Source organism: Rissa tridactyla, chromosome 6, assembly GCF_028500815.1.
Source record: "Rissa tridactyla isolate bRisTri1 chromosome 6, bRisTri1.patW.cur.20221130, whole genome shotgun sequence".
Classification (NCBI taxonomy): domain Eukaryota; kingdom Metazoa; phylum Chordata; class Aves; order Charadriiformes; family Laridae; genus Rissa; species Rissa tridactyla.
In genome coordinates this window covers 32,781,293-32,807,934 of record NC_071471.1, presented here as the reverse complement: position 1 = coordinate 32,807,934, position 26,642 = coordinate 32,781,293, and the positions used below count along the sequence as shown (strand labels likewise).

At 47.0% G+C, this 26,642-nt stretch overlaps 1 protein-coding gene across 2 annotated transcripts in view; it reads right to left on the bottom strand.

Moving 5' to 3' along the window:
* Window positions 1–1,660: 1,660 nt before the first annotated feature.
* Window positions 1,661–26,642, bottom strand: part of RNLS (renalase, FAD dependent amine oxidase) — a 76,384-nt gene continuing 51,402 nt past the window's right edge. For both annotated transcript variants that reach the window (XM_054205530.1, XM_054205532.1), the window contains exons 5-7: window positions 19,676–19,849; window positions 6,972–7,147; window positions 1,661–1,939 (exon numbers count right to left, since the gene is read on the bottom strand). In XM_054205530.1, the coding sequence (XP_054061505.1) occupies window positions 1,787–1,939; window positions 6,972–7,147; window positions 19,676–19,849 (503 nt within the window). In that variant the 3' untranslated portion in view covers window positions 1,661–1,786. The remainder of the gene's footprint in view (window positions 1,940–6,971; window positions 7,148–19,675; window positions 19,850–26,642) is intronic.

The window sequence follows — 26,642 nt, the reverse complement described above, 5'->3', positions numbered from 1 at the left end:
CGGAAGCCAACAAAGATGATCCGAGGGCTGGAGCCCCTCTGCTGCGAGGACAGGCTGAGAGAGTTGGGGTTGTTCAGCCTGGAGAAGAGAAGGCTCCGGGGAGACCTTAGAGCCCCTTCCAGTCCCTAAAAGGGCTACAGGAAAGCTGAGGAGGGACTCTGGATCAGGGAGTGGAGCCATAGGACGAGGGGGAACGGTTTTAAACTGCAAGAGGGGAGATTTAGATTGGATATTAAGAAGAAATTCTTTGCTGTGAAGGTGGTGAGCCCCTGGCCCAGGGTGCCCAGAGAAGCTGTGGCTGCCCCATCCCTGGAGGGGTTCAAGGCCAGGTTGGACGGGGCTTGGAGCAACCTGGTCTGGTGGGAGGTGTCCCTGCCCAGGGCAGGGGGTGGCACTGGCTGATCTTTCAGGTCCCTTCCAACCCGAACCATTCTGTGATTCTATGATTCACTCACACTTGTGTTTATATCCTTCCCTGGACCTGCCCCTCTATTTCTAGACCTGTTTTGCCAAAATATACAGCTGTCTAGAACTCACCTCACTTTCAGACTGGCTGTTTACTTTAAATGAGTTTTTATGGTGGTGGTGATGTAACCCTAAGCCTGAAATGTCAGCACAGTTTTCTTACTAACACACTGCCATGGACCACACTTCAAGAAATTCTTTTCCCTCCTTCATCTTGGCATTTGCCAGGCAAAGCAGCTAAACCACCTTCCGTATTGGCTGCTCCTACCCCAATTCCTCCACCACCTGGAAGGAGGAAAGGGCTGCTCCTTGTTCAGGAGGCCCTGGACGAGCAGAGAGCCATAATGCACCGGTGACTCCCTAACCTGGCAAATAATGAACTATTTCAAGTGCATCCACTTTCCTTGCAAATCCACTTTACTGTGTTAAACTCATGTTACGGCCCAGATGGCGATGTCTACTCCCAAGATGACTTTGGGATAGCAGCCCTATAGCTATGAGAAACACACACACCTTCTCTTTCACCTTCTCTCCATTCTTTCATGAGCACAGCTGGGATGCTGCTGCTTAGACCATACGCAGGACAGGCACCATGTTTCAGTGGCACGTTACTGCCAGTAATATCAAGCTCTTAAATGAGCTCTTCCAGCAATGTGCAACCAGGGCTCCAGAAAACTGTGGGCTAAGAAAGCTGATTGGCAGACAACTACTATCTGTCACTTAAAAGTTGTCCGTGACTGGAGACACGGTTAGGCCTTGAGTCGATATGGTTAGACCTCGCATAGGCCATCAACTTGAGAAGCATAGCAAGGTATGCCCCATCACTGATTCCCCATGGCCAACACAATAACCATGACCAGGGCGGATCTGCACCAGAAGAAATGACCACATGTATGCATGAAAGCGCTGGGATCAATTGTGCATGTCCCTTCTGTCACTTCCAGAGCTCCAAATGCTCAGCCAAGGGGTAAACTCTGCAGCTCCGTGGGGTTTTGTGTGGCTTCAAGTCAGGCTCCTCTTGTTGACATAATTTTCATGGGCTGTAAAAGTATCAGGAGACCTGGCAAGACTGCTGGAGCTCAGTGCCTCTGACTAGAGCCAGAAAAAGCTTTACTTCAAGCAAAGTAACCACTCACAGCACAGATCCTGGAAAATTCAATTCAATCCCATCCCAAAAATTATTACAGCACACCAGTAGATCTTCCTTTATTTATTTTTGCAAGATAGAGGCCAGTGAGGATAACACTAAACTAGAATTCAATCCATCATAGTAAAATTCATCATAAATCTCAACTATGTTTAGCAGCTGACTTCGAAATTGCTATAAATGAGACTTCACAGCCTCTGCAAGACTTAGAGCAGAATCTATGCAGCCATCAAAGTTGGAACAAGTAAATCCATCGCCCCCACAAATCAGGAGAGGTTGAGTATGAAGAATCATTTGTCCTGGAGAATTGGGTACAGCTTTTGTAACCTGAAAAAAAAAAAAGCATAGGGGCAGATGGCAAAGAACGTGTTTTATTTACCTCAATCTCACACCAGAAAGGTCCGCATTCCTGACAAACATGCCTTCATACGAAGCACCCCTCCCATCCCAAATTGTAGGTCCAAGCATTAATGATCAAAGGTCTTCTGGAGTAAAATAATTAGAATAAACCTTTCCTATATGTGGAAATTTAGAAACTTTACAGCCCCATCTTGTCTCATTCTCAGCCCGCCTCAGCAGGGCTGACCCTGGATAGATGAGGCATGGAGATCTCTAAGCCAAAAGGTATGAAGATACACGATCTCACATCAGCAAAGGTGGGCTTGCAAAAACCCCCCAGATATGCAACCGTTCAACAAAGGAAAGGGAGCTTGCCGTTTCCAAGAACGTGCGACATGATTGAGTTGACCAGGTGACCTTCCTGGATGGGAAGGGAGGTAGACTTCAGAGTAACTACTGGCCTCTTCTCCCAGGTGAATAATGACAGGACCAGAGGAAATGGTCTGAAGTTGCAGCAGGGGAGGTTTAGATTAGACATTAGGAAGAATTACTTTACTGAAAGAGTGGTCAGGCACTGGAACAGCCTGCCCGGGGAGGTGGTTGTGTCACCATCCCTAGAGGTGTTTAAGAAACGTCTAGATGTGGCGCTTCAGGGCATGCTCTAGTGGCAGAGATTGTAGGCATTGGTTTTTTTGTGTGTGTGTGTGTCTGGTTGGACTCGATGATCTCAAAGGTCCTTTCCAACCATGAAGATTCTGTGATTCTGTGATTCTATGATGACCTGCCCATGCTTCATGCTGCTGTGCAGGCCTTGGGACAATCCACCCTGTCTCCAGTTCTGCTATGCTGCTCTCCTTTTTCATCTGAATAGCACAACAGGTTTTAGACACTGCTAGAGATACAATCAACACTTTCTCTGTAGAGTAGCATGGGACAAGTTCTGAATAAGGTTACTTTGATAAATATTTAATGTCATTCTCAATGTACACATTGTACTAATTTTAAATGCAGTTTTCCTAGCACTATACCCTCAATTAAACTTGTATCTGTGGAGTGGCAGCTCTTGAGCAGTTGTGTGTAACATTTTTAAGAGTGAATGGACTTTGCTTTGGACAGTGCCTGTTAACCTGAAGCTACCTGGTTAGCTTGACAAAGACAAACAAGACAAGACAAACAGCAGAGTAAAAGCACACAGCGTTTGTGTTTTCAACACGCTTGGCTGGGTCACGTGTTCTTCTAGCCGGTTTAAATCCTACGTACAAAGGCTGAGTGTCCATGTGGTACTAAATCAGTGCATCCCAGAGCAGCGCTGGTGAATCTCAGAACAGAGATAAGGCAGCAGCAGCAGCCCTGGCCTAAAGGTAAACACGAGGGCAAGGCAGACTCAGGCAGAAGGCATCAAAAAGACAAGAAGATGCAGGACAGCTCAATGATGAAGTGATCAGAGGGGGAAGGTGGGAAGAAATACTCTGAGAAAAGGAATGATAAAACAAGACCCGTAAGGATGAAACGTTGAAAAGGAGGAAAAGAATATCTAGGAAGCCAGAGAGAGAGAGAAGAGAAGAGAAAAAAGCAGAAGCACAGCAGTAGAGCAGTAATCGAGATCACACCAAAAAGATCATAAAGCAGGATACCGAGAGGACAATTTTCTTTCGATCATTTCTTGACTTTCTGCCTTCGGTCCAAAGATATGTTTCGGATTCCTGTGCAGTAAACGGTTACTGCATCCCACTGTGCGACTGTCAGCTTCAGAGAACGAGACCTGAAGTTCAAGGCGCCTTGTTCAGTCCAGGGAATTTTTCCATGGACTCAAATGCACATTCAGCTAGCCACCGCTATGCCATTATCTGCCATTTTTAAGTATGGATCAGCTGCAAAACACCCACATTTATGTTTCTGGCTGCATTTTGTGTTACTGGCACATTTGCATCTCTTTAAAGGAGGTAATTATCTGAAATTAATTTGAAGCCAGTTGCCACCCATTCTCTGTTATTCAACTTAAGAGCAGTCTAGCCAAGTATGGTAAGTCCAGACAGAGATCATCTTTCTCAGACTAATTTTAGGTCAGTACTTAATTTATTCCTAATTTTTTCTTACAGATCAAGGTCACTGAGCATAAAACAATGAAGAAATGTTTAGCAGAACGAGGCTTTTTGAGTGTCCCTCCTTCTTGACCACCCCATGTTTATTTGATGCTGGCTGTACCAAACGGCTTCTGTTTTGTCCTACTGATGGCGGGATCAGTAATCTCACACCTCAGCCTGCATCTTTTCGCCTGTGTCAAGACTGCGTGCTCAGCGTAGTAAAGGCCCTCGCTCTAGACATAGTGACTGAGGAAAGGAATGATCCTGCCCCTTCTTCAAAGTTCTTCTGAAGGGGCCGCCCACCATAAATTCCAAATTACCCTTGGCTATATGGCGCTGCCTGTTGGATCTCCATCCATGAAGGCTTCAAGACTCAGCTAGACAAAGCCGTGGCTGAGGTCACCTAATGCTGGCAACAATTCTGCTTTGAGCAACAGGTTGGACTAGAGACCTGAAGGGGTCCTCTCTGAGGTCCCCTCTGAAGAGGTCCAATTTCTATCATCCTGTCTTTTCCCCGTATCCCTTATACATATGGAGTGACTCTGAGAGAGAGACGTGATGGGTTGTGAAGCTGTTGGCCCCGAATGCTAATAGTGTCTTATCGTAATTAAAGCAGAGGATCCAGAATTGCAGCCCTGCTGCTAAGTAGTATCAGTAGAAGTTTGGAAGTCCTAATCCCTCATCCGCCATGGATAATTGTAATGTCTGCATTTTAATCCCAGGATTGTGTTTGGCCATGTGAAGGATGTTACAGGCAGATTTAATTAACAAGTAGGACAAACCCCGTCTAAAAGAGTCAGGGAAAGGATGCGCCCATCTTATCAGTTCCCTTTGCTTCTGCCGCAACAGCTTGTTAGAATTGAAAGTAAAGATAGCTTTAAGAGAAAGAGGGAGCTCTGTCCCAGATATTTAATTTAGGTAGTGATTATTTTATAGGGTGGCAATAGAGATCTCTTTATTGAGATAACGGATCTGACCTACACTGACTTATTTGTAATCTAAGGCATATTGACATTCATCCGCCAAATTAAAGACTGGTGATAATTCCTCCTGTGACACAGCCATGAAGCACAAGCGGCTGCTGAAGTCAGCGGTTTTGGTTAGTAGCAGCACGGTTGATAGCAGGCAACGGAGGCAGGAGAAGAAAGCAGGGAGAGCTGTAAATCGTACAGTGGTTTAAGAAAATAACAGAGCATCATCCAGCAGTATGATGTCTGAATGTAATTTTTAAATAGGGGGAAACAGGAGGCACACCTAGTGATTTAGGAAGACAACCATTTCGAAGCAATTGTGGAAAATAAGAGTTCATTCCTGCAGTCACTGTTCCGGCTACCTCTGAAAGAGGAAGCAATAAGTACAAGGTTATATGAAATCCTGTATGGCCATAATTTTGCCAGGATTCAAAAAGCATAGTTGTTCGGTTGAATGCAATTGAGACTTTTTTTTTTTCAGTAGTAAGAAATTAACTGCTGTTCTTGTCTTTTCCTTTATTCACGTTTTCTTGGTGAAATAAATCAGAATGGGCCATATACGATGCACATAGTTAAACGTCACCTTCGGCACTATGCTAAAAGTGTGAGTAGTGCAAGGAAAAGGCATATTAAGCCCTTTCCTTGCACACATAAACAAAGCAGCTGAATTTGACAAATTTGATGATAAAGCTCTGTGATAGCAGCAGTATCTAGGGTGTATTAATTCTGTTTAAAAACACTTCTTCCTTTGTTTTGGGAGCCCTTTCCAGAGCTGGCCAACCAGGTGACTGTCTGTTGGAGACAGATACAGTTCTTCTCCTCCCTACGACCTGCAGCTCTTCTGCTCGCAAGCAGTTTGAAGCAGAAAGGTAACAGATAATGCAGATGACCAGATAATGCAAAGACCAGAAGTCACAACCAGAAAAGGATGCCTTAACAGTGATAACCGTACAGAGACAGCATTACCAGCGAAAAAAAAACCCTGAACTGATAAAGAGGAACATATAAAACATACCACGGTTTTTGTACAAGTCATCAGAAACATTAAAACCTATGTCAAAGTCATTTTATATACAACAACTGAGAACAAAGACTGTGCCCCGGGAAGTGATTTGCAAACTACCAATACCTAACTCGCAGACAAATAAACTTCCTGCTAATGAGACCAGGTTCCTCAACTGGATGCAGATCAAGGGGTAGGAGCAGACTTCACAACAGTCATCGCCAGTAACTTTTCCAGACTTCATAGAAGGAAAAATTTTTAGGGGACTGGTTCAAGTAAATATTTTGCATCAACTTCCACATTCAATTTCACCAATGTGATTTCACTTAAGAGGCTTTGGGTAAACATGTAGATACACTCCAATACTTTAGGAAATTGCCAACAATTTCCTTGGGTTTTTAAAAGAAGTCTGTAAAATATACACATTGTGCTATTATTACCCTTAGGCAGTTTACTTCAAAATATTTTTCGCATAATATACCGTTAAATAGAACTGGGCCAAATCAAATAATAACAATTAATACGTCTGAGTGCAAGGACTTCTGCTACTCTGTGGTAGGGTGGGAATTTTGCTAATAATATCACAGAGTTTTGGACACAGAAGAGACAGATTGAGTCACATTTTTAAATACCAGTGCCAATCTCACCGAATGTGGGATTTACTTCCTTCCTGTGCGCTGCTCCTGTCCCTACTTACCAAGAGTGCTGCATAACTCACCACTGAGCCAGGTCCGCTACGTAAAAAGATGACTAGAAATAATCTGGCTGCGGTTGACCAGCCTTGGATGCTGCTCACGGCTACGTGGAGGAACATATTAGGGATATTGAGCAACTATCCCCTTTCCTCTTGCTGCCCGAGGATGAAAACCACTGGGCCGTATGATGTCCTGTTTCTTGCGATACATCGCAAGCCTGTACTACGGCATTGCCCCAGCAGCACCCTCCCACCGCAGACTACCTACCTGAGAGTATCTCCATTTCTGACACTTGATGCTGGCTGGTTTAGGTAGGGATGGCACAATCCTCTCCAGGTGACTGAGAATTAACTGCTGCACCTCTGCGGGGTCTGAATCCAGGTACTCGCTTCCAAACGCCACTGTCGTGTGAACTACAACTGAGGGCCCAATTTCAGGAGACTCTGAAATAAAGAAGAGAGATGCTTCTGAAAGATTACTCATTATTACTTGCCTTCCCTGCATACTGACAATTGTGCCTCTAGCCTAGGAGTCACTAAGAACGAAAATATCTGTGGCACCACCCTGTTCTTCCAGCTGGAAAAAACACAAGGAGTAACAACACAAGTTGTTCACAAGAGGCACAGTGAAGAAATCCTGGCTTTTTGCAAAATTCGTGACAGTTTTCCCATTGCAATAATCCTAGCTCCACACATGTCTCCTAAAGGAACCTCAAGGCATTCCCACACCCCATAAGAAGCAGCTGGAAGGACCAGGGAATATACTGGAAGCAAACTCTTCCCCTTTTTCCTCCCATAAATTTTGACAGGCAACCACCTGGCAATTGCGGCCAACTGGCAAAAGAGAACAAGAAGAAACACGTCAAACTGCTTTGTAGGCATTTTTCCAGACAGGTCTACAAGTAGTAACAATTGGTGTCCCTACAACCACAGGGCACTCGGAGGCATGTGGTCACAGCCACCCACCTGCAAGGTCTCGCTTGGGTGGTGGTTGTGGAAGTGAGGATTCCAAAAGGGCTATGCTTGCAGCTGGGACTCATGTTATTACCACCGACATTGGTGAAGGGGAAACCCTTTACCAAAGGCTGAAGTTCACCCAGCCCTGTGGTAAGATTAAGGTATTGGATGATGCACATTTATTTTTTTGGGATGGAAGACTATTCTTGGCAATGGAACGGCTCTGTCCCTGCTGGCAGGGACTGATCCCCAGGGGCTCGGTGCTCCACTCACAGACGAAGGCACGTGAAGTCCTTCTGAGGGCAGACGCCAGATGTAAAACAAAGAAATTGCAGTCACAGACACCGCAAGCCTGATGCATGCAAGCCACCACACCAACAATGGCACGGCTTTGCCAGCAAGCCACCTCCTCTGTCTGAGCAGCCAGAGGAGCACGGGCAGCCGGGTCACCACAGCCAATTTGCTCACCCACCTACATCACACTAATTTATATTCTTTCTCCCCTGCGCATTCGAAATGTGTGGCCCCTTAAGGGGACCATCTGTGCAACACAGAAATATGAAAGACTTGGGACATGAAATCATCAGGAGATAAAAATCATCTTTAAGGCGAAGGACAAAAAAAGAAGAGTGCTTGTTGCATTACTGTGAAAAACATCTGCTCCCTCTATAATTGGTTGCATATTGGCCACGCAACAGCGTTTACATAGTTGAAAGGCTAGAACAAAACTAATACTTTACATTTCTGGAGGGGAAGAAGGGGAACAGAAGCCAGGGCAGGTTAGCTTGAGAAATCACCACTTCCTTTTGGTCTGCACAAGTGAACTCAACTTAAATTTTGCTGCTCTAGCAAATTCCAGGAGATCGATGTGCAGTCGCCTACATGCATGTTTTGGGGAGCGTGAACCTTCAGTACAACTTCTGTCCTCAGGCAAACGTGTGAGTGAGCAAAACTCAAAAAAAGAGTTTGTCCCTTAAAAATCAACTAGGCTGCAGTGCCAGGGGAAGAACTGAAGGCAGCTCAAGTGCTGATGTTCATGCCAGCAGATTTGGAAATGGCCAAGCTTCGTTACAGCTAGGGCTGGTTGGAGGTACTCTACAGCAAGGGACTTCTGTCCCCGATGGCATGTTGGCTTGTCACCTTACAGACTTGGTCTGGACAGCCAACAACCAGCAGCCAGAGAATTAGCCTAGAATAGAGAATTTTCAGGCTCAGTGACTGCCCTGTGCCAAGGCGCAATGAGGACCCAGCAGATCCTTGTGTGAGTTGGTCCTGCTAGGGCTGTTCCAGAACGAGCAGGATGCAAGATGCAAGAACACAACCTGGGTACTGCTATATTTCAGCTGAGCGCTCAAACTCACCAAGCTGGTCGTTAAATTAAGCTATTCCCTCTCTCTCCATTAACTAGAAATTCCCTCTTTTGGAGGAAGAAAGCCCTTTCTGGGTAAACTCTTGTTTGAATTAGCACATTTCTAGAAAAATATTTTTGTTTTAGCAAATGAGCAGTTTACGACCAAGGAATCCACAAAGAAAGAGGGAGCTGAACACTTTGTGACCAGTTCTGGCTGTTAGGTACCAAGCTTGATAGAAATCTTTCTCTCTGCTGTGCTGGTGAAGAGATCTCTAGCTCCAGCTCCTCCAGATGGAGATACCCTTTGAGAAGATGACAAATTCCAGCTTTCCAAAGACCACCAAAATGCCTTTCTTTGATAAGCTTTCTGTCCTGGGATGATCACTTCAGAATACGCTACTGAGGTACAGCAATACCAAGTCCTCACACCCACAGCAAGCATGAAAGCAATGGCTTTAACTTTAGTAGGAAGGATGCCTTCATTGAGTCTCTTTCTTGGGTAGGCCAGCTCAGTCAACCCTTGCTCTCGAGAACTGGGAAAATGTGGCAAAAAGGGTGGGAAGATGTTTCCTGCTTGTGATAAGGAACACACCCTGACAGGCCACATCTGAAGGCTGCTGCCTTTTCTTCAAGTTCTCCTTTTCTAAGTAAGGCATTCCTAAGAGCAGAAGATCGCTCACTTCAGTCCCTGGGCTGGGCTCGCAAGCTCTGTTTTCAGCGCTTTTCCCGGGTGATTTCCTGAAGGGTCCAGAAACCTTGAGTTCAGTTCCTATTTCCATCTGAGGTGCTGATTTTGCTTTCTTGTGTCTTGGACTTGAAAGTAAACCTTAGCCATCAGGGATGGACAGGTCCAAGATATCCATCTGACGTCGATCTGGGATTAGGGCAAGGCAGATCTGGAGATGAAGACTGTAGAGTGAAACAACGACCACTCTTGTCTAGAAGCAGAGGCTCAGCCAAAGGGGCTGTCTTCTTCCCTGAGCTCTGATGAACTCATTGCCTGAGTCTAACATCCAGCCTCAGCCCCATCTTCCTGAGATTCCTCCTGCCACCCCCAAGCCTGGTTTCAAAGGCTAGCGCAGGACGTATCTCTGTTCACATCAGCTTTCCCAACCGTCTGGAAAAATGTCAGAAACGCTACTCAGTCTCTCCTTCCCATTTTGGGGGAGAAACCAGGTATTCTGACATCTCTACTTAAAGACCGCCAGGGACAGAAGACCAAGTGGGGAAGCCTATTAGGTACCTTGGGATTTACTACAGTTTATGTGGTATTTTGGCAAATTCTTCCACCTAAACTCAGCAAAAAGGCTCATTAAAACACATCTAAGCATTTTAATAAAATAAATATTCATTGCTTGCTCTGACTTGTTATAGCGAATGATTCTTAGACAGGGGCGCCTTCTTTCAAATCTCTCATCTCTTCCATAGCATGTACAAAACAAGTTTCAGGAGAACAGGCAGTTTGTTGAGTTTTTAATTCCTCCTTTGAGCTACTGATAGCTTGGAGAGCTTCCAGAGGCCACTGAGTCACAGCCTTCCAGTACTGAAATATGCAGCCTGCAAGGATCAAGTTTAGCCTCAAGCCCTTTTCTTTCTTCTGCAAAAATACTGGCTAAGAGAGGAGCTTAAAATAGATTTTTCCCTGAAAGCGATGGGGGTATCTCAGCCTTGACGTGCAGTGGATGAACGACAGGAGTAAAACCGTCATTTTCCTCCCAACACGTTTAGATCAGGCTGCAACAGCTATCTTAAAAATGAGGGCTTCTGGCAGGGCTTCTCCTGAGATTTTAATTTCCTTTATTTGTGGCAAGGACGCAAGCCATCCACGGCTGTGCTAGCAGATGACGAAGTAGCACGGGAGATGTGGCGAGCCCGGGAATGCTCAGCAATGCAAAGGGGTAACGATCTGAGGGTGAATGGAAGCAGCATAAAAGCTTTCCCAGTTCCCCCCCCTCCCCCACCTCTAATCCCAGCTGCACGGCAATTAATCCGATCAGTTGATGTGGTGGAAGGCATAAGATGCTGGGTAGATCAGAGCTGGAATGGGAAGGCAGAGTTGGCTGTAGCTTATACCTACTTAATGAGCAAGGGGCCGCCCTGCCAGGGTTGGCAGCGTCCTCGGCATCCACAGTCGCTGAGGGACCCCGCTGAAAACCTACGAGCAGTGAGCTTGTGCCTGGCTCTCACTCCTCTGGCCAGCCCGTGCCGCAGCGCTGGAGCAGCGACGTGGGCTGCAGGGGCTTGGTGCTTGCCCCCCGTCCCCCCGTCCCCTCCGGTCTGCCTCCGTTCATTCGCACCAGGAGGAAGGGCAGCTTTTTGTGCCGAGACTCGTTTGAGGCTGCAGCCAGGGAGGGAAGCGCCAGCATCACCTTGTGCAGCAAAGGCAGTTTGGCGGAGGCGGTTTGTGTGCGAGGTTCAGGCTCTCCTCTTCCCCATGGCACAGGGAAGATGCAATACTGTAACTGCAGGTTTCCTTTGAGCCTGTGTTAAGTTTTTCCTTGCTTTACTGTTTATTTCTTTTGCTCTGCTGCATCCCACAGGACCCACACAGGGCCAACACAGGCAGATAGCTGATGCAAAGTGATGAATATGAGGATAAACACACTCCTTTCAAGACTCGTTTTGCTTCCACGTAAACAGAAAAGAACTGCGTCATCTTTGGTGTACCGCCCCATCCAGCCCAGTGTCCCATCCGTGACAGGGATGGTGTCGCAGGAGCCGCGACATCCCTGCCTGGCTTGGCAGCAGTGGCTGGGGCCGCGCGGACTCTGCAGACCACCCTCCTTGGGATGTCTCGACTAGCATCACTATCTACACGCAGCTGTTCTGAGCAGCCTGCAAGATGAACAAATCCCAGGTTTTTTTGCCTCAAAGACAAAGTACAAAGTTCCACCAGTTCCCCGGAGACAAGTCTACTCCATAAAGACATTATGGGAAACGCTGAAGCGCTTCAGACCAAAGTCTGGCTGCGCTGTCAGTCTGATCAGTAGTGTCTTCCCCTCTTAGCGAGTCTGAAACCACACGCGGAAAAAGAAAATGGATGAATTGAAAACACAGGCGATTAAATAACTGCGGAATTACGTAAGTGGGAAATTGAAAAGTGAGGATCTAACTGCATTTTCCACATCCTACAGGGAAGGCAACAGAGATGACAGACCCAGAATCTTTCTTAGAAGTTCAAAGCAACAGGACAAGAGCCAATGGGTACAACTGCAATGAGAGAAAATTCCAGTTGGACATGAGGATACAGCCCCTTCCCATGTCAGCGGGGTGTCCCTAGAAGGGGGCCCTGAGTGGTGGGGGTTCTCCATTCTTGGGGACTGCCCCGACTCGCCTGGACACCTGCTGTAGCTGCAACGTTTGCTCTGCTGGGAGCTGGGTCAGGCCAGAGACCCCCACCCCAGTGCCTCCAGCTGGAGCCTGGTAGGTTTGTAAAAACCCATGAAAACAGACGAGGAAGACCTCCAACACTGAGCAGTGTGAAGTACAAGCTGTCACAGGCAGAGGACACATCAGCTGTCCAGAAGGGCCGTCAAGGACAGAAAGCATGAAAGCAATCAGAGCTCACCATACCCTGCACTTTGGCCAGTTATAACCATAAATTAAGCACTAGCAAAGTCTCCTCATGTTGAATTCTCTGGGGAAACTGGATCTGGACCTACAATCTGGGAATGGGGGGAAAGGCGTTTAGATTGTGAGCAGGAGAAGGCAGCCATCAGTTCCGTAATGTTTCAGGACTGTCTCAACACTCATCGTTAATGCCCAGCTGGAGGAATCACACAGACTGTGTAAAGAAAAAGAAGGACAGACTGCCGTCAGTGAGAATTTGTGCGGGATTAAGCCTCTTAGGAGTATTATCTTCCAGAAAAAGGATGGGGCTAATAAAAGATGCTCCAGAGAAGAACACAGAGAACAGAGACCAGGGCCTGTTCCCAGCACAGTGGCTTGTGGCTCAAGAGCATCTAGCATCAGAAAGGTGGCTCCTAGCTTTGAATAACACATTGAGTGTGGAATGATAAGATGGAAGAGCAGGGTGTCCTGGGTGAAGCTACTCAGCAAAGCTGCTCAGGCTGCCGTCACTATTATGGTCGGATAAGAAGACTTGAGGGCAAAGTCCTCGACACACTCTGTACTGCAGGACAGTGACAACATGAACAGCCCATGGCGTCAAGTCCTCCTTCTGCCCTGAGAAGTTCTCATTTGATATTAAGGCTGTAAAGCCAGATCCTGTGGTGGCCATGTCCTCCTTACTATCAGCCTCAGGGAAGGAAGGGGACAGAGAGATTACTAAAGTATAAACATCTCAATAAAACAAAATATAACTTCTCAGAGAAAGCCCACAGCGGATTATCTGTCCACCAAAATCTTCTCCCTTGCAAAATGCAAATGCTATTTTTCTCTAGTGATTCTCTGCCAAGGTCGGGGTTCAGAGTCCCTAACTCAAAAGAAATTTTACAGAGTAGCTGCAAACCCTGGGATCCATGGAGGTCTGAAGTTTCCTGAGGAGCGAGAACACCATCGGAGCCTAAAAGTCATGGGATTCGTTTGACAAATGTTCAGGACGGTATCTATCACGTTCCGGGAGGGTGACAAGTTGAAAAGTAACTGTGGGAGGAACTGGCAGGTAACGTGGATTTCAAGGTGCCAGGAAGGGGACAGAGTACAGTGCTCCTGGGACTATACTAATGGCAGAAGGTACCCTAACAAGGACCCATCCACCCTTCAACACTGCCCATGCGGCTGGCAGCGGAGACTTGGCAGAGGTGGGCAGAAACAGCTATAGCTTCTCCTACTACCCTTGAGAAAGCAGAAGCCAACCGGATTTGCCCAAACAATAATACTCTAGGAGAGAAAAACATGTCTGAGGGCCATCATGGAGCACACCTTCCAGTTGCTCAGTTGAAAGGCTTTGAAGCAAGAAACTCTGTACTGTGAGGGACACGGTGCCCACTGAGGCGCCAAGGACAGGGTGTTCAGAGAGGCGGATCAGCCTCGGCCTTAGAAGTGGTCGCGCTGGTCTAAGACTGAGGCACATTTGTGGAGAAGCATCGGCTGCAATCTGCACGCCCTGGAAGTGCCCTGTGGATCACAGGCTCTGCCAAGCCTGTAAATCCACCAGCCCTTGGGAGATTGAGATCTACTTTGATAAAGACACCAAAGTAAGTCGCCAAGACCCGCAGATCGGTTTGCAGGCTCCATAGATACGTACACAAAGGGCCCACAAAGGCTGCCGAAAGAGAAGTCAACACGCAAGTCTCATAAAACTGTACCTACAATGAAGAGTGATTCACTTTACTACACCTAGCAAATGAGCAAGAGAGATGGTGGCTCGCTTTCAAAATGCCACGCTGCTATTTAGCAGTTATCCTCAGAAGTTCCCATGGTTCGTAAGGTCCCGTATTCTCCCTGGAATAAAATCTGCTCTACGTCAAAAGGCACATTTTGGAAGCGTCTGTGTAAAGAACAGCACTAACTTTTTTTATATTCAGAAACTCAGCATTTCATTAGTCTTACAGACAGTTTCTGATCAGTCTTCTACAAGGCAGGCAGGGCAGGTAGGGTATCACAAAGCAACTGGCCACGTAATAAGGCGAAAACCTAAATAACTCTTTAACACTTTCATCTTCCTAAAAATTCTTATTTCGATACCGAGCAGGTAAAGGAACCTGTATTTTAAAATTAAAAAGGATCCTCAAGCATTAAACTGACCCTGAAAACCTGTAAAACGAATCTTCTCTTTAAATTATGTAACCTTGCAATCCTGAAGCAAAAGAAGGGAACCACGTCCATTTTTGCATGTCATCTATCTTTAGTCCTCCAGAATGCAAAGAGAGGCAAAGAAAGCAGCGTTACAGAAATGAGGCTTGAAATAATTTATACTGAAGAATTCCCACCGTCCCCCCGACCAGTCATAAATATGGATGGGGTGTTTAAGGCAGCCAATCACACAAATATTTAATATTCAGACATACTGTGCAGGGAATTCAACATACACTTCTTGGGGGCTCTTCCTTACGTAACGTTCAAGCGCATTACCTCCACGGACAGAGATGCAACTTTATGAACGGCAGTTGAGATCCTCAGCTGCTGCAAAAAGCCTTCCTTCTCAGAGGCTCACCATCCTCCAGATTACATTGGTAACGGCAGTATCAAAGAAACAGCTTTATTACTGATTCTTCTGCACAAAGCAGCAGGGAAACAGCCATCGTCCATAGTTACTGGTAAGGAACTAGGCTGTGTCATGATGAAGCCAGCCAATGGTAGCACGTTGTGCCACAGAGAAGAGCTGCCAGGGACTCCCTGGGTGCTGGTGCCTTCCCCAGCAGGCTCAGCCGTGCGTGGCTCAGGCTCGCGACCTCCTCGCCACCACAGTGAGGGTTAGTCCATCGCAGAATAACGTATTGCTCTCTAGCAGCGTAAACAAAGACAAAACTCTGAGAAGTCATGCTGTCTCACCCACCTGGACCACCAGAAAGATGGCACGGTCACCTGGCTTGTTCCCCGTTACAGAAGCACACAGGACATGCCGATGAGAGTTACGTCGAATACAAACTTATGATCTAAAGAATATCATTACACTATAATGTCTGAAGAACCAGCGACCCTTGAGCAGTCTGCATAAAGGGAAAACAAAAGGAGAGAGGACGCTGCCATACCTCCTAGCAAGAAGAGGCTTTACGAGTTTGCACGTGCCGTGTGGCAAGCGCGCTGCAAAGCTTGTCCCGCCACAGCGAAGCGCAAGCGGCCCTTCGGGAAGCGTGCGGCTCCGAGAGCAAGCAAAGGCTGGGATTTCTGGGAATTGCAGACTGCAACTCACTGGCTCTGCTAACAAACAATACATAATAACGATATTACTCATACAGTATTATATATATAGGTATATATACTATTATAACAAACAATAAATAATAACAAATAATACAACCAGGCCGTTCCAGGTATTTCACTGGTAAAATGTGAAAATTGCATAAGAAAAAGAGTTTTACATCTCTGCTTTACTAAATGAGTCAAAGCAGGGATTACTACCTCTCAAACAGAAGGAAAGGACAGTTTGGACTTTCAAGACTTTACCTTTTGGCCTTTGAGAGCTCGACTACTTCCTTTTTTTATATAGATGTAGCTATTCTTTGTATAATGAAGTGTTTGACAAACAGTCCCTTATCAGAAAGCCAGAGTTATTTCCATTGGATCTCTATAGTTCAGTGCTGTTTACTAAAACGTTACCATCTGAGGTGGTAACAAGGGTTAGATAAACCTCCATTAATCGTGGATATATAAAAGTAGGTGTAGAAACACCAGAAAAATAAATGGCATAGAGGAGGAACGGTGGTAGGAGGACCGTTCAGGTATTAACTGGAGAAGGTGATGGCTTTTGGGGAAGGATGACTGTCCTGAAAGATGTCAGTTGCTTCACTCAGGAGGCCCAACATAAGCCTTAGCCTGAGCATTTCTGCTTTCACTCTCTGGATGCTTACCATTTTCTTCAGAGGAATCGGGATCAGTCAAGGTGGAAGAATGGAAGAATGAGGAGTGAGCGGAGCATGGCGTTAAAATACCAGCAGTGGCACCCCAAAAAAGCAGACAGCAAACAAGGGACAACGAGGTGTGCTGCTGTGCCTCCCACTGAAATGTTCTGGAGGTCAGTCAGAAGCACAGAAAGGAAAATACAAATGCAAAATACTTACATACATGCTAAAACAAACAAAAAGGAACTTTACATTTGAGTATTTTGGCCACAGTACCGTATACGCACAAATAAATTTCACACTCCAGCCCCCTTGCCTATGTTGTCTTGAAGTATTTCTGTGCACGTGTCTCTGTTATCAGCAGAGCCATCCACGTCCTTGAAGAAAGGTGAATTACTTGGTGGTCACTTTTGATTTTTATACTTCTGCACGCCAGAATTACTGAACACGACACAGGCGTGCTTTCCAACCCTGCTGTGCTCAGCTCGAGCGCTCGCAGCCAGAAACACTGCTCCAGCTAACGCATACTGCTTTCTCCCTAGCGCTGCTTTTCCTGGAACAAAGCGCAAATCCACAAAATGCAAGTTCACCGGGAAAGACGGCGCAGTCAAGGCGGCTGGTTGACCGTTTATGTGTCACAAGGAAGGCCCTACCAGAGAGAAATCATCTTCAGTCACCTGGCCCGCTGCTTGTTCCAGCCCTAGGAAGGTATACAATTTGTTCTCCTTGGAAAAATCTGCTCATATAAACAGATCTCTCTCACAATATGAGGGGAATTACAGTGAGAAAGGTATGTGTCAACATTGATGCTCTGGTAGTTTCTATGTATTTGTTAACAATATGCCCCAAATTATATGCCTTCCATTTGGTTAAATTGCATTTGGAGACAGCAAAGACACCATGCTTTGTTATTTGATAATTCAACGATAAGTCCATATTCATGGTTCTCAGTGCTGGCGCTTTGAGAGCACACACGCAAGCAGGTGAGGAAAGGATGGGTGAACTTCTCCCTCGGGCTACGTCCTCTTCTGCACAGCTAGAATCAGGCAGCTGGGGTGGACAATACCAGTAGGTGCTATTAACTGTCAAGTACTTACCATTAAACACAATGACAGCGGTGCTATCTTAGATGCAAGAAAATCTCCAGCTGCATATTGTCAGTAATGAGGAGACAATGCCAGAGAAAAAAAAAATCACTCTGTATTTGGCTTTCCTTACACTCTTTTTTTGACATGTTCACTATTGGTCCCTGCTGGAGGAAGCATATCAGGGTGGATGCATCTTTGTTTTGGCCAGTGCGGTCATTCTTTTGTTTTATTTTCCCTCTTTTCAGACCAACAGGCTAAATACTTAGGAGGAATAACAAAATTTGGCTTCCACAGTGGTGAGTTGATTCATCTCTTCTGCTCCTTTGCTCACAGCATAAACTGCTGTTTCTGGAGGCAATTCAAGAACCATTGCTACCCAGCCGGCTTTTGTAGCAAAGAAGGGTATATTTGAAAGAGCTGACTTGAACTGTACTATCACCACAACGAGGAAGAGCTCAAGGTCCTGTGTCTGACACAGGACGACCCCATGCTTCAGTCTGGCAGAGCAACATACCTTTCCGAAAAGATGCCGCTGGGTTATGGTGGATCCACCATTGAATATAAGCCAGCAGTGCAAAGGTGTCTCACATCACATCGGGGTCTTGAGAACATGATCTAATGTTGCAGCTGGATCTAATGTCAAACCTTGCATGGGGGTAGGACCAGATGACCTCCAGTGGTCCCTTCCAACCGGAATGACTGTGAACCTAATTGGTGAAGGCAGACAATGGAACAGGAGGCAACGTCCACAGGCTGAGCTTTGGGAAGTTCAGACCGTAGATGAAGAAACGCTGCTTCCCCCAGTGGAGGTGCAGCCCTCGGACAGGTCACCAGCGATGTGGGGGTTCTCCATCCTGTTTTTTTAAAAAGCTCAGCTAGACAAGGCCCGGCTGCCCCCGACTTGTGTTAGCACAGCCTGCCGTGAGCGGGAGCTGGAGCAGAGATCTTCAGAGGTCCAGGCCACCAGTGCCACTGTTACACTGGGACAGTCCCTCACGATAGCTTATTAGATTAAACTGCACGCTCGTGGTGTAAGGGAGGGAAGGCACGCCCAACCTTACGGCTGTTTTCTAGCATGGTGATGGCACGTAGATATAAGGGCAAGGTTTGCAATGCCCTGCCCGGCAGGTACTAACATCACTGGTTTCTGCAGACTGCAGGCAGGACACAATGAACCCCAACGGAACAAGGAAGACTAGAAACAGAAGTCTCCCAGGTCTAAATCTGAACGTGCTTTAGCGCAGTGAATTTGGTATTGCTTTATAATTATGTATTAGGCAGTGGCTGATTACGAAAATCCTTCCTTCTTTTGTGACAGTGAGTCATAGAGCTTTGTAGGTCACCACAAAGGTGGGTAGGTTTTTACCCGCGCTTCATGGATGTGGTTAAACCTGGCCATCGTTGCAACGTGAGCAAGTAACAGAATCAGGAAGCATTTTCAGCCCCTAACGCACTTGATTAAACTCAAATGTGAGCAGTTTTTCTTGAGCTTTTCTATGCCAACGCACTCTTGGTATATGAAATACATTTAATAAATAAAACATCTACTTACTCGACTGCCATCTTCCAGAAACAGATGAGAAGTGTCTGCCTTGCGGGATGTTCTCCAAGCTTTACTGAGCAGCCGTACTATGTGCAGCCATTTCAAGGATTTTCCACGATTATAAAAGCACATTGGCTAACTTTGAATTAGACCGAACAGCTTCAATTATATAACTCATTACTACTTCCAAGCATGCTTAGTGGAAAGAACAGGAGTTGTAAAGTAATGGATGATGGGAGATAAATTGGCATGTGTATGAATCAATGTTTAAACAAAGGAACTCCAGCTCTTTCTTGGAATAGCAACATTTTGATGTCTGAAATCCCCTGACACCGGTTTCATAAATGCAGTAACATAAACCATGTGCTGGGTGGTGATTTTCTGAGGACCGTTCTGCTTTCATTGTGTATTTTATTACAGGCCAAATGTGACATTAAATGCTATCCGCTGCGGCTTGGAGTTAAATACTTGCTCTGTTCAGAATAGCAACACTCAATTAAACAGCATTTTTCATGATCTACACCCTCTATTGTCACTGTGTTTAAGGGAAATAATGGGAGCACTGACCTATATTGCGTTTCTTATTATCGATGGAGATGAAGCGTATGCAGGGATTATCGGTGATGTACTGTGCAGCCCAGGGGACATCAATCCGTGTACCAGCTTCATAGAAAAGTCCCAGAGCGTAGCGGGAGGAGTAGCTCACAGATTCCAGTTGCTGCTTTTGACTTTCATTAATTACTGCAGAAAAAAAAATAAAAAGAAAAGAAAAGAAAAGAAAAGAAAAAGAAAAATCAGACAATCCCTCTTCTCTCAGAACATTAAATGTGTGAATGTTATGGTTAAGCTGATTATTCCTTCCAGAAAATGACCGGACTGCTAAAACTAAGAATTTAATATTGAGCCTCGTGCTTTGTAATATTTTTTTCTGGGACACCTCTTCATGAAGTTTTAATGGTGCATTATGTAGAGTACGTCCTTCACATGCAACCCTCCCCCATCTTGGTTTATCTCCCAGTTCTCCGCTAGTTGCCTCTGACTTGTAACTTCGATGACTGGTGACTTTTTTCCGAACCTTTTCTCAAAGGGTGAATAAACGGGAATAAGAGGCTTGGGTTGCCTCTAATACATCAATTAAATGAATGTATGACTCCAAAATGAAACCCCGAATGACTTCACATATCAACAAAATGAACGTAGGGACTCCAGACTCTCTGGGGAAAATAGCCCTGCAGCTTTCGTATTGCAATTCAAGTGGGTGAAGAAAACTCTGCACTCTGGCACACAAAGGGTTTGTAGTGAAGTTCACTTCCTCCAGCTGAAGGTATTCCAAAGCAGTTTAGAAAATTTCAGAGCAAATATGAATCCATTCCACCCTATGATTAACTCTTCTATCTTCTCATTACAGTGAGATCTGCTTTTCGCCTCGATTCTACAATCTTCATGAAAAGCTGCACAAAGTAGCATTAGCCCCACTATGCATTCAAATACTAATTCATCTCATGCCCAAGAGAATTTCGACAGTTTGACTCATCGTGGAGTTAGGCACCACATCACTCTGCTACCGAATGGATGGCCAACACTTCTGTGAGCTGGAGAAGGATGTGCAAAGACAAAATCACAGCAGTCTCCCGTCTGTATGTGAAACCGCACACTCTGTTGAGCTTGTTTGGAGATCTGATATTGCAAGGCACAGAATGACAATCGAGTTGCTTCATCTTATGCAAGATTCAGCCAGCACGATGAACGTCTTGTATGAAGAAAGGAGCAGCTGATGTCCACCATGGCACTTCCCACAGGCAGCAGGCCAGGTGTCGAGTGGTATCTTCAGGACTTCTGTAGAAGTCCTGTCCCAACACAGACCAGCCCTATGCATGGGGCAGGCGGGGACAGCTCTCCATGTAGGTAAGAGGCCGGGCATCATAGCAATGAAAGCCAACCAGCCCGTCGTGAGAGCATCCAGCAAGTCAAAAGAAGGTATTATTCCCCTTGAGTGAGGCCATGTCTGGACACTTTGTGCAGTTTATCGTGTCCCCCCAGTGCAAGAGAGATGACAACAACAAACGGGATAAAGTCCTGTGCAGTGTCACTAACATGGTCAACTAAAGGGGGGTCTCCATTCCCGGTGACTGCCCTGACTGACCCGGACACAGCCTCGAAGAACTTGCTGCAGCTGCAGTGTTGGACCTGCTGGGAGCAGTGTTAGGCTACAGACCCCCACCCTGGTGCCTCCAGATGGAGTTGGTGGGACTGGGCGATTCTGCGTGCCATACCCACGCCACAGCCAACTCCATGCAACTACAAGTAACATGCTTCAAAGAAAAACGCTGGTGTGATTGACCTCGCTGTCATGACTAATGCTCAGAACTTGCAAGCAGGACGGCTTCATCACACGCCCACTCCACCAGCACATGTTCCCTCCCCAGGAGCCAATATTTCCTACTGTGCCAACGCAAGACTCTAGGAACCAGGGCTATAAATCAAACCTCCGTGCATGGTGCCATGATGCAGGCACTCCTGAGTCACACAGAGCCGGCCAGGGGCAGGGGTCCAGCAGCACTGGCAGAGCGTTTTCCAGCAGGATGCACATTTGAGAGCATATCCAGCCGTGCTGAGAAGTCCTTGCAACAGCTGCCACTAAACCTGTAGAGCCTACATACCACTGGTCTGCATCAAGGTCCATTCCCACCACCACTACTGACATACTCCCCTCTCAAACGGCATCAAGGCTACCTGTGTTCGGAGTCTATTTACATGCAGAGGACAATGAGCAGGGAAGAATGTCATTCTTGAGCCAATCCTGGCATCACCCCAGCTCTTACCAACCTGTGGGTGACTATTTCAGCAAGTCTGTGCAGGTCTACAGATGCCAAGTTCAAACTCCTTGTCATGACTTGTCCATTCTGGCAACATTTCCATGTGGCCTCCCAAAATGTGCAGGGACACAATTTCATAGAATCACAGAACGGTTCGGGTTGGAAGGGACCTTAAAGATCATCTAGTTCCAACCCCCCTGCCCTGGGCAGGGACACCTCCCACTAGACCAGGTTGCTCAAAGTCCCATCCAGCCTGGCCTTAAAAACTTCCAGGGATGGGGCTTCCACCACCTCTCTGGGCAACCTGTGCCACTGTCTCACCACCCTCATGGTGAAGAACTTCTTCCTAACGTCCAGTCTGAATCGTCCCATCTCTAGCTTTAATCCATTCCCTCTAGTCCTACCATTACCCGACATCCTAAAAAGTCCCTCACCAACTTTCTTGTAGGCCCCCTTAATTTATGTTCCTATTCAGTGCTCTCCTAAGTGAAGTTCCTGGCTGGTCTCCCCCACCCCACCATGACCTCCACACCCACACCAACCTTCCCTAACCACCAGCACACCAGAGGATCACAACTCAGATTCCATCTCAAATCACATCAGATAAACCTTGAAATGCCCCCGAGAAAAATCCTCACAAATTTTAACGCAAATATGCTGGGGAACAGAGAAATATGGAGGGCAGAAAGAAACACTGATCAACCCACAAAAACTGGGGAAAGGAAAGGAGGAGAAATAAGGCATCTGGCACTCGGGTGGTAGTGGGGGAGCTGCCTGACAGAGGAAGCCAGAGGACAGAGCTGCCCAGGAGGGTAGGTCTGGCTGAGCACAATGAGGTTTGAAGAAGGTCCCTTTCCCTATGCAGTCCAATGCTCCCTCTGAGAACATGTTGAGGGGGCCCACCTGCCTCTCACCTTGCCCCTCCACCTAGATCTTTCCAAGGAGGATCCACTCGCTCTCCATGGACCTCAGCAACTTCTCTAAGTGACGGGTAAAAGACCCCTCGACCCTCTGCTGTCACCTTCCTTGGCAAAGCTGCCTCCATGTAAGTTATGGCGCTTTAGGGTTCCCCTTCCTTATACAGCTGGTCTGTGACCAAGACCCTGTAATGAAGAAGGCTGTTGGTATGCTACTGCCTTGAATGGTCTTCTGCAGCACACATACATGGAAGAACATGGAAGATGTCTATGGAAGAACACCCCATACAATGTGCTCCAAGAAAACCACACAGCAGTAGTTGCAAGAGCTGCTCTTCAAGGTCATTTCTTCTTGCTTCACACTGAGCACGTACCAGCTGAGGAACCGGTGGCTCCCATCTTGCCCCAGGACTCCAGACGTGGTGCAGAGCACCTGTCTGCGCGTGTGCCGCCTGGCCAGCTGACTCCAAAAGCCACAGTGCGCACAGACCTTGCCTGGGGTCACTCTGCCTTCCTCCGGGCCAGGCTGCTCCCCTGGGGCCCGGGGCTCCTGGGTGCACAGGCCTCTGTGCCAAACCTCCATCACAGCCTGGCAGGGTGGCTGCCCCAGGCTGCGGCAGGGCGCTCGCTTTCATCCCAGCTTTTCGTGCCATTGAAAGGTTTTGCGTTGACCTGGGCACTGGCAACGCTCTCTCATCTCCGCGAGTCTCCCGCAGGCTGTCATCTCCATCCTCCTCCATCCTTCCCCTCTTCCACAGCTTCTCTCCAGCTTCTGCAGCCCCCAGGACCGGGAGATTTCAGCGGTGTGGCACGACAGCTTGGCAAAGCCTACAACAAGGAGGGGGAGGGAGGGGATTAAGCAGGGCCACGGGGCAGGCTGGAGGACTGCTCCAGAGGAAAGGATGCCAGCGTGAGAGGACCTCGCGCATCCCACCCTGCTGGAAATGTTCCCTGGCCCGTGCTAACTCCCTGCTCAAGCCGTGAATTTAACAGCACAGGCACACGGTGCCAGCATTCAGGAACTGCCTCGGGGGTTCTTTACTGCCAAGTTGAAACAGCGACATTAGCGATTTCAGTCAGCAGTGCTTGTCCCAGTTCCTCCTCCTGGCAGACCACAAGAGCCCAGACAGGGAACAGAGCTGCTGCTAAACGCACGCCGCACGGCAGAGGGGACAGATCTCATCCAGAAACCTCCCTCTGCTCTTTCAGGTAAGGACTCTGCACAGCTGGTTTGTGAGATGCCCGTCACCACCAGACCCCCTTCTTACAGCTATGATAAATCATCACGATGTATTATGCATTCCTGCTGTGCTTCAAAAGAATATAAAAGGCCTGTAAACATGCAAATAAATATGAAGCTGGAATATCCCATCCCAACCACTACTCTCTGTCCAGGTTACTTTGGCAACTCATTTGCCCTTGGGAAAAAACCAGGGCTGGAAGGGAACCCGCAGGGTGGAAGCAGAGGGGCAGCGCGGCCACGCTAGCCACCCCACATGCAAACGCACCGGACCGGTGGCCGGCCTCAAGGCTTGAGGCAGCTGCAACAGGTCACTGGGGGCCGCGTCCGGGCGAGTCAGAGCATCCCCCACCACTCAGGGTCCCCTCCCAGGGATGTTGTTTCCTTGGGGCCGGCCGGAGTTTCCCCGTACTGCAGCTGTACCGGTGCCTCTGGTCTCTTTGTGACCATAACATAAACCAGAAATGACTAATACCCATTGTCCCAAACACTCAGGTCTACAGCTCAAAATTTAAAAGTCTATTAATTCAATTACTGATACACGTTTGCTAACCAATTTGCTTAATTACTGCTTAGGTTTTTTAAAAACAATGTCTAGGGTTCACTGGATCCCAAACTGCTGCAAATTTACAAAACCGAGGAGGTTTTTATAGCTTGAGAAGACAGGCAATAAAGCAATGTCAAGTTTGAACTCCAGCAATAAAAAAGCTGAACTGTATGCAAAAACAATGCTAGGAGTTGTAAGACTGAGGTTTTTCCCCTGCTCCATCCATTATGTGTTTTAGCGAGGCCAACAAGTTGATCTAAGGACATGAAGAGAGCCTTCATTTTGAATTTCCATACTCTTATTGGTTTAAATGAAAACCAGACTGTTGTTTTAATGTTGTGTATGAAACCACAAAATAACTATTAATTTTTCCCCTTCCAACAAAAACGGTTAAGCTGATTTTAATAACATTTTGGAAAAAAAACCCCAGCTTTCAGACCATGGAATTGTCCAGCGTACAAGAAGCAGCCATAGCGATATTTTTAAAGCGACGCACGAAGACATGAAAACCTTGCATTTTCCACTCAAAAACTCAGCTACAGCTGCGCTGTGAACGCTGCTGAAGTAAACGTCCTCTGGAGATTTCATCACATCAAAGCAAGGGGCATGTATACTTTATTTGCTGTTTCTCTAGACACTGACAGCGGAGCGGATTACTTATCTGCAACACTCAATAAATATAGTAAGGGCCTTTTATCTACTGTTCCAGGACTTTAATGTCACCTCGCTGCCTCACTCACGCTGTGGGAAGGAGAGGACCCAGAGATACCATTAGGGCCAGCAAGAGAGAGGAGAGCCAAGGCTTCGGCTGGCAGGCTAGGAGCACAGGCACCACGCCATGCAGGAGTCCAGGACCAAGCCCAGCCTACCATCGCAGAGGCCAGGGAGGCAAAAATAAACCCAGCTGCTCTGACGGCCAAGAACCGATGAGGACAATCGAGGTTTAACCCTGGCTGTTTAGTCATTTGCCAGTCTGCAGAACGGCACTACAGGAAGACCCGGATCATTCGCCACCAGCTTGTGGCAGTTGTCAGAGGCTCTGGTGAGGACTGGACTTGCAACTGCAATTTTGAGCAAGCCGAGATGACAGAGAGACACAGGTCAGGTTGGCAGATGAGATATTAGGCAGAAATTTTTCACTGTGCGAGTGGTGAGCCCCTGGCCCAGGGTGCCCAGAGAAGCTGTGGCTGCCCCATCCCTGGAGGGGTTCAAGGCCAGGTTGGATGGGGCTTGGAGCAGCCTGGTCTGGTGGGAGGTGTCCCTGCCCAGGGCAGGGGGTGGCACTGGATGAGCTTTAAGGTCCCTTCCAACCCAAACCTTCCTACGATTCTGTGGTAACTGAAGCAGATAGGTTACCCGTAACTTCACACAAAGTCCCAGGTCGCAGCTGCTGGGGCAGGGAGAAACCACATTCAGAACTGCAGGGAAAAGCAGATGCTACAACGTGAGATGCATTTAAAATAATACCTCTTTTGGAAAGTTTTGCTATTCCTAATTCAGTACTTCTAAAAGCTTGTGGATACTTACCTCCCTATCAAGTCAACACATGATTTCAAAGCTCGGCTGGGATGCTTGTATCCAGCTCTTGCATGCACACAAGGATGTGTGGGCAAACTTGGGTAAACGAATTGAGATCCTAGTTTGGAAGACCTTCAGGGATGAGAGGGAAAACACTCTTATTTTGTTTCACCACCCAGCCTTGCTGGGTGGCACAGAGGATGTTGCGTTCTGACAATGAGAAGCTCCGAAGAAGATAACAAACAGATACAGTTTGTGATATCACACACAGCTATTGCCGGGTACGTTCGAAATCGCTTACTAGGTATGGCCAAGGTAATTGTAAATCTAGAGACATTACCAGCCATCGAAAAATCTAGAAATCAAATCTAGAGACATTACCAGCACTAAGAAAAAAACTACAGCAGTACTTTTAAGGAATGACAGTGCAACTAAAGCAGCAAAATACAAGGATGTTGGACTTCTAGTTTTTTCCTTTTAGGAAAAGATCGCTCTC